Source organism: Poecilia mexicana, unplaced genomic scaffold (assembly GCF_051168715.1).
Source record: "Poecilia mexicana isolate PSO_F unplaced genomic scaffold, ASM5116871v1 scaffold_12, whole genome shotgun sequence".
Classification (NCBI taxonomy): Eukaryota; Metazoa; Chordata; class Actinopteri; order Cyprinodontiformes; family Poeciliidae; genus Poecilia; species Poecilia mexicana.
The window spans coordinates 5,839,851-5,848,494 of record NW_028263381.1 but is presented as its reverse complement, the minus strand read 5'-3'; the positions used below and the strand labels follow the sequence as shown (position 1 = coordinate 5,848,494).

The 8,644-nt window shown below is 39.6% G+C and overlaps 1 protein-coding gene across 1 annotated transcript; it reads right to left on the bottom strand.

Moving 5' to 3' along the window:
- Positions 1 to 1,351: 1,351 nt before the first annotated feature.
- Positions 1,352 to 5,691, bottom strand: arid6 (AT-rich interaction domain 6). Its single transcript, XM_015013384.2, has 6 exons — positions 5,494 to 5,691; positions 4,768 to 4,925; positions 4,185 to 4,237; positions 3,816 to 3,913; positions 3,590 to 3,728; positions 1,352 to 3,421 (listed from the first exon to the last, which is right to left on the bottom strand). Exons 2-6 carry the CDS (start codon positions 4,910 to 4,912, stop codon positions 2,087 to 2,089), a joined length of 1,770 nt encoding a protein of 589 aa, XP_014868870.2. The 5' UTR covers positions 4,913 to 4,925; positions 5,494 to 5,691; the 3' UTR covers positions 1,352 to 2,086.
- Positions 5,692 to 8,644: the final 2,953 nt, after the last annotated feature.

The following is an 8,644-nucleotide window of genomic DNA, read 5'->3' as shown; positions in this document are numbered from 1 at the left end:
ACTTTGTCAATATTCCGCCAGTGTCAAAAAACACAATTCTGCAATTGCAGTGTTTCCACTGTCACTGTAATGCTGAGTTTACACCAGTGGCATCCAGGCTTTGATCATGTGACTTGTGCGATGAGAAAAAAGTGTTTCTGTTGCATCAGAAACACCATCTAGCCCCATTACTTTTATAGCTCTGGAATTAAGCATTCAATATGCTTAATTCTACATCAATATAGGACATGGAGTTTTTATAGATTGTTGATGTAACATATCTTCCTTGAACCATTTGTGTTCTTAAGCTTACAGCTCGTGTTTCATTACAAGAAACTCGGGAATTTTCTGCAACAGAAATGAAACCTGAAGTATAAACAGGGGCCTGTGGACTGATGATCAGCAAAGGAACAACTTAACTGAAGTGACAATACAATGCCTGTCAGGACCTGTACGCAGCCATTATCTCATTGATAATTGGGTTCCCTCCGAACATGTCACCAGATCAGAGAAGTGTTGAACATCATGAGCAGTAAAAGTTTTCTCCTGGTCGCTTCTGCTGCTAATGATTTTAAAGCTCACTTCACCTGAGAGAGTCTGAAGCGCAGGTCGTAATGGAGTGTGATAAAACAATACGTCTGTCACGTCAGCAAACGCGTCTTCGGTTACAGTCCAGGGTGTGTCGCCTCTGCCTGCATGTTGTTGTCTCACCGCAGATCTGTGCACGTTTTCACTTTGGATGAGACGGTTTGTATCCGAGGCCCGGACAGTAAAGCAACAGGTTGCACGTGTCGTGCCAGTGTTCAGACAATAAACAGAAATGATATAAAATAAAAATAAAAAAGGTTTGCTTGATGCAGGGGAATTTCTTCTTTAAATGTTTCATATAAAAAAAGGTACAGAAATGCTTCCAAGGAATGGAAGGAATTAGGTTCTTTAAGGTGTATACATTAATGTTTGCTATACTTAGCTAGCATTGTCACACCAATTCAAACTTTTTATACTGTACTTTGTACAATCTGATTTTGCCTATAAGTCACCAAGATCTTAACCCAGATATTTGCTTTCTTGCATCAAAACCTTTTTTCTTTCTCTCGTTGTGGCTAAATTAAGTGTTGATTTCTATGTATAGCTCTTCCTCGCACCAAACGAATCAAAGCAACTTCCCAGGCTGACCCCCGAAAAAAAAAAAAAAAAAAAATTCCCCTGAGCTATCATGTGGCAACCGCTGGCAGAAAAATATGCAGTTTGTTTTTATTGCTTTGTGCGGGCACACACTTCACACAGCCGTCACACAAGTATGCAAAGCAAAATAAGAGACGGTGGAAAAAAAAACATTACTAACAAGTTCTTGATTCGACAAGCAAGCCACTCACTTTTTAAATGTAATTTATTTGATTTTCACAATCAAATTTATGTACAAGTCATGTATATTTACAGGATAATTAAATGTCAATGAAGGCATTTTCTTCAAAGCACATTCTGCTACATTGTGCCTTTAATTTCATCTCTGTTGAATTACATTCATTTTTTTTCAGACATTTCAACAGAAAGACATAGAAAGTTAATATTAAAAAAAAAATAGTATTAGGAAAAATAAAAAGCTTAGTTTAAAAAAATAGACAAAATTAATTTACATCTTTACAGTAAATTCCAAATGTAAAAACAAGAATAATCTCTTAATTTTAAGGAGAATAAAAGATAGTAAAAATCTTTTACTTCTGAATATGCATGACTTTAATCTCCATTTTCTGATATTTGTTATGACACTGGGTTAATGAAGTATAATAGGAATGATTTCCCCTGGAGTTTATTTTATTCAAAGATATTGACAAATGAAACTAATCACTCTTCAGATTATAAATGGAATAAGAGAATGTTAATGCGTACACGTTTTCCCTCATGTTTGTGTCATTAATACTGAAAATCATGCAAATTACTTTGATTACAATGTATCCATTCAAAATGCTGACTTTGCCATCCTGCTGTTCTTCGTTAATGGCGCATAGACGCCATCCGGATGCGCAACGACGCTAATGAGACGCTTTGAGTTGAGTCAATAATGGGAGGCAGCTTAAATGTGGTGTAGGGGGTCCTTCCCTGATCGTCACGATGAACTTGAGATAATGGTCTGCAGCTTCCTCATCTCGTCGGTGGTCAGAGGAAACACGGATGTGGGGCTGGAGTTCACCATCAGCACGGCTGAAGGGTCCACTTCCAACCTCTGCATCCTTCTCTGCAGCAGGTCTTCCATGTAGAACTTGGAAGACTTTCTCGGGGGACTGGATTCGGGTTTCACTGGACTGCGGGGAGCCGTCATCTCTTTGGAACAGGCATCCCAAAAATCTGTTGAGTTGAGCTTGTATGGTTTATTGATATCCTGCTGGTCGAGTGGCCAGGCGTTCTGGCCACCTCCGACTTTTCTTGGAAGACCACCGGAAGTCTTGGAGCTGGTGAGGTGGCTCTCCTGGTGGTGATCTGCCCGAGTGTTTGGCATGAGTCCTGGTTTGTTCCTCAGCCTCAGGTCTTCAGCTGAGCTCTGGCGTTGAGGACTACGAGGTGTTTTGTAGCCTGTCGGGAGAACGTCCACATCCGACATGTGTTTTTTCCCCGCGGAGACGTCGTAATCGGAGACGGGAAGCTCTTTCGCTTCGGGCAGCTTCGCCGAAGAACCGTAAAACCTGAGCCAGTTACGAACCACGGACAGCGGCACCTCGATTTCCATCTTGCCTTCCTCTCCTTTGGGTATCCTATGCAGAACGTGACTGAGATTGAAACCCTCCGCTTCTGTCCTGGCCTCTCTGTCCTCTGGCGGCTGGACTGGAAAGTCTGCTTTCAGAGAGCCGGCTTTCGGTGTCGTCCCGAGGACGCCTTTGTTTGTCTCCGGCGTCAGAGCAGAAATGAATATGGGGCTGTCTGAGGGCGTCCGGGCTTGGACGTCAGCGTCGCTGCTCTCTTTCTTCTCGGACTCAGAGAGGGTCGGGACACCTTCGCCGGACTCCTGCGTCTCGCTTCCGTCGCTTCTTACTACGCCTGCGCTAGAGGGGTTGTAGAGCGTGGAGGGCTTGTTCAGAAACTTTGGGATCTTACTGGACGAAGGTGGGCCGAACGACGAGGGAGGGTCAGTGTCGGTGTCGGGCTCTCGAGCTGGAGCTTTCGTGCTCAGGTTCAGGGGTTCAGAGGTTGACAATCCAGTTGAGTCCTTGTACTCCTTCGCCAGCTTACGCAACTGATCTAGAGACTGGCTGACCATGTTTACTGGGTCCTGAGGAGTCGGGTAGGAAGGGAGACGTGGGACTTTCGGAGGAGGGGGGATATGTGGTGGTATTACAGCCGGCACAAAAGGTGGCAGAAGTGGGTGAGCTGGCCATCCAGTTGGGTAGTAATGGAAAGGTAGGGAGTAGATATTCCCATGTGGGTCCGACTGGAAGCAGGGGGTTAGCTGAGGGGGAAAATCAGAGATTATCTTAGTGAGACTCCTTTCTCTTGTCTGTAAATTAAGAAGTAAGCTTTCCTAAGTAGTTCAGTGAATTATTCCTTGCATTAGAACCACTTTCTTCACATCATTAGCTTATAAAATACAGCTAAAAATGACTGAAATGAAACCAACCGGTGACAGCGGTAAGAGCCCACGTTTGGGCGGCCTCGGACCTAGATTGTCTTTGGGGTCGCGGTAGGGCCTCGTCTGATGTTGCAGCATGGAGCTTATCAATATGCCTTTCAGCTGACACTCGTAAGGCAGAAGCAACCTAAACAAATGGGGGCAGAGTCAGACGAAAGCTTCCAGCTCGATAAAACCACTCGGTCATACTGCTCTTGCAGATAACCGCACTCACTTTTCATAGTGTCTGCGTGTGCAGGTGGCTGCACTTGTGCTTCGGGGGTTTCCTCCCAGCGCGTTGTAAACCTGTTTCCACAGCTGATGAGACGTCACCTGGAGTGTAGAGGAGAGGTTAGTTTGTGTTTGTTTGTCTGGAAACGGCATTAAAAACAGATGCACCAAAACAGTTTTACTAAAAAAAGAAGTAAGGGTTTAGTACAATCAATATCTACCACTACAAATAACTAAGAAAATTCAGTCACTTTCCATTCAGACATCTATAATATCTGTGTCTTCAAAAATTTGACATTAAAAGATGCTGTAAGGCATATATATATATATATATATATATATATATATATATATATATATATAAAAGAATTACCTGATGGTAGCCACCCAAGTCATTGACAGTCTTGAACATCAAAAATAAATCAACTGGAAAGCAAAAACAAACAAACAAAAACATTAATATATATCAATATAATTATTACTCTAAAGTAAAATGAATGTATTTGTCATTTATTGCAATTCAGTTTTTTTTCATATTTGGTTGCCTTAGACCATTTTTCCCCTTTCTTGATTTTGAGATCATGCAAAGTGTTATTATATTCACAGGGAGAAAAAAATACACCACATAAAACGTTCAGTAGGATTATTCTTTGAAAATATTTCTTAATTCATAGAGGTATGCAAATGTTTTTAGCTAAACAATTTAGCAATATGAAACGTATATATTGATCTAAATTCCTCTAATAACTGTTTCAACACCAAATCTCACATCTTGATGTGTAGGATGTTTCCTAAGATCACTTTTACTCGATCTGACATTTTTAGATGTTTGTTGACAATATGTCAAACAAACGCAGCTGGAATGCGATGCACTTGAATTGTTACGACAGTTTTTTTTTAAAGACACAGTGAGGACATATTGACATTCGTCTCAACACGTTTTCACAGATAATTACTTTGCTTGAAGCCCAGATTGGGGATCCTCTCTATCGGCGTGTCTCGCTTCTTCATGAAAAGGTAAAGATTTTTCAGGAACTGCTCCTCCGTGATCTCCTCCATCGGCTTTTTGGTGCTCTCGTCTTGGACTTCCACCTGCGCCATTTTCACTTGCAACCTGAAAACAGTAATAAACAAGATTTTATAGGAGAGCAAATTTAAGATTTTTTTTAATTTTATTTTATTTCAAGATGTCATCCCAATGAGCTTTCTCTCCCGCTGTTCTCAAATGTATCGGGATGAACAGCTTTACTTCAACACCTCGATGAATCGATGCAACCCAGCCACATCGTGTCGACTGATACGGAAACTTTTAGTAATCTCAGCAGCGCGAGCGACTCACAGCATCGGCATGAGGCATAAACACAGCATGCTTTCAATGCTTCCTTTATCCACTTAGTTAAATCTGTTTCCTTACACGTCAATTGCAGCACCCTAATATTAGTTAGAATATTAAAATATTAGAACAGACATTATTTCAGCTAATGAAAGATCGTTCTTTTCCATTTTCATCCATAATGCAAAAAGAAATGTTCTAAGAGTTTTTCTTTTATGGCATCCAAATAAAATCACTCAATAACAAAGATGAACGGTGACCAGAAAAATCGACAAACATGATAAAAAAAAAATTAAGATTAAATATCATGAGATAATTATGTATGGATTTAAACCAAAGTATCTCTTACCTTTTGTTCTCCAGAAGACGATAAATTTGGAAAGGCTTATCTCATCGCCCTGACGATCAGAAAACAAGCCGAGAAGCCCGTGTGGGTTAAAGATCCTCGCAGGAAGTTTAAAAGACAACTTGGATCACGGCAGCAGCTTATTAAGGCCCCCGTAACGTCAGTCGCGCATTAGTCCCTTGAGACTTTGTGACAAAGTGATAAAGTAGCAGAAAGGAGGTGTTTACTTTAACAACTTCCTGCTGAGATTCGAATTGTCCGACCAGTTCGACTCGTTCCGGAGTTATGTGACCAGAAAAAAAAACAAAACATAATAGGATTAATCATGACTCGGGACGGTGAAAAAATTGCTCCCATCATATTCTCTATTCAGACATATCTATATCTGTAATTACTATTATTATGTTTTATTTAAACACATTTGATGTATTGCATAACCTTTCACAGACATTCCAGTGTGGACCTCAATTGGCCTTTAACAGGAAAGTGGTGCAGCAAAGGGAATAGCATCAAAAATCATCTTATCAGGACATCAAATCAATGTTTTGCATTTCTCAGAAACACAACTTTCTAAATGTGCGAAGATGTTGAAACATATTGTGGAAATCTACTGACATGTATGTCGCTTGAGTTAATTTTGCTCCACAATGGGTTCCTTGTGTTGAATTAGGCTGCTAAAATTGATTCTCAAATAATCTTCTGCATCAGAACCGGTTTACGGGGTTCATGGGGTTTCTTCCTGCAATACCTACTATACCCTGCAGAACATTATCTCTGAATGCACAAGAAGTTGGGCTACAGCAGCAGATGACCCCACCAGGTGTCACTCCTGTCAACCAGGAAACAGGAAATTAAGGCCCCTGTTTTTATAGATACACTAAAGCCGGGCGATGACAGATTGGAAAAACATTGCCTGAAACAGCTGAAATTTGATATCATCTGTAGATAGCAGGTCAAAACCTCCTCCAAGAAATCATGAGTGCATGCTGACTGGTAGCAAACGTTTTGGCTGGTAATGGAGTCTAATGGAGTGGAGGGTATTTTTATAGCACACTAAAGTAACAACTGATCCACAACTATGTCACACCAAATCACAAAAAGTTCAAATAATCTCAAACTGGTTTCTTAAGCATGACTTCGCCCGTACTCCCATGACCACCAGTCATCCAAAAAAGACCTCAATCCAAACAAGACCATTTGCAATGTAGTGAGTTGGGAGATTGGAATTACAAAAATAAATTGGCTTAATGCCAATTTAAAAAAAAACATGTTTTTCAATTACAAGGTATGATAAGATGTTTTTTGGGCTTGTATTGACCATTAGCATATTTCGCAAAATTGCAATGGGAGCACTCTTTACATCATGAGTCAGACGATCAAACGCCTTCTTCGGGAAAGACGAAGGCGACTGGAAGTGGTAGGAGGATGATGGCACGGCATGTTTTTTTAACGACTTATCGCGTGAACAACCGTATTCACATGTGATTTTAATTGTATTTCTTATTTAGTGGAAACATTGCAATTGCGAGATTGTTTTTTGAACACTAGCGGAATACCGTCAAACGTTTCGCAGCACATTTGTAAAGGGAACACAGCTATTGCTGTGGAGCGAACGGCTCTGCAACAACTGTGATGCCATCACATCAGTTTAGACCAAAACCGCCGAATGTTTCGGACATCTTGTTGAATAATTGGAGAACAAAACAGGGACCAACCCAGCAGTAGGTGTCGTGTGTCTAAAAAAGCGATTCATATGAGTTCAGATTAAGATTTCACTGTACTGGGAACAACACATATGACCTTGACATATGACCAAAGTAGAAGAAAATGAACTTGAACTAAAATAAGCTCTCAAAATAACTGACCTTTCTGGCTGATAAAAAATGCTGATGATTATCCATAAGAAAGAAGAAAGTATGAAGTTGGCAAAAATATTTCTGGAGTTTTTATTTTTTTTATATCCTCCCTATATCTGTGCTGTTTACTTTGTCACAACTAGAACAATCAAAAAGTGTTTTTACAGCATTTAGGTTTTGGGTATCTCTTTAAATCTCATACAAAGCAGAAGAAGAGAACATTAGAAAATAATTAAGGTCATGATTTAGTCTATCATGTATGCAATATGTATTTGTAGTCAATGTTTCGGAATAATAGATCAAATGTTCCTTACAACAAAATAACTATGTTGTCACAGTAAATGATTATAAAAAAAATTAATTAATATTGTATTTTGATTATTTAACAAATCGACACAAATTATTTAGTACAGAAATGTGATTCAGATGGAAAATAATGGAATATCAAAATCTGAAAAGTGTACCATACATTTACAGCCCATTTTATAACTTATAATATTGCTTTTAAAAAAACTAAACATTTATTTCAGAAATGTTATTACTGAGTGCAACACATTTTAGAGAATAAATGGACACAGATGGATGTTTGAAAACCTTTTACTGTTATGATCATTTCTCACTTATAGGTAACAAAAACATGATATTTCAAAATTAAAATATCAGCCTAATAAAAAAAACTAACACTTAATACAGAAAAATATGGTTAATATCTTTTTAAAGATTGTTTTCAAAAGGAACCTTTTGTCTGATAAATGGTGTGAACACGTATTATAATTTATTTAATATAACTGCATATTTAGCCACCTGTAACAACAACGTTCTCAGTCTTTTGAGTGAAGCCAGTCAAGCTTCATTAAATTTTCTGACAGCAAACAGGATCATGAAAACTTTCCAAATGTCACAAAGTCTTTCACTTGTAAAAACAACCAGCAACCCGGCCTAATGGGAACCAGAAAGCCGAAAACGGTGAATTCAAGGTTGGAGTTAAAATCCACAGATATCCAGAGCGAAGGCTTCTACCAGGAAGTTCAATTCAGAATAAACTCTTGCATTTGTCCGGCACCGTGGTCTCTGTCTGTCTGTGTGTGGTTCTCAGGCAATCGTAGGAATCCGAAGGGCGGGGCGCCGTCCCTGTCAAAACACCGCTGCTACACCGAGCTGAACCTGCAACAATGCAAATATAGAAACCAGAAAACTGGATGAGTCAAACGGGTGAAATCCGTTTGCTTTAATCCTCTAAAGCTCCTCTGTCAAATCAGCATTGTGAAAGCATTGTTTGGTAATTAGGGTTTTGTTTT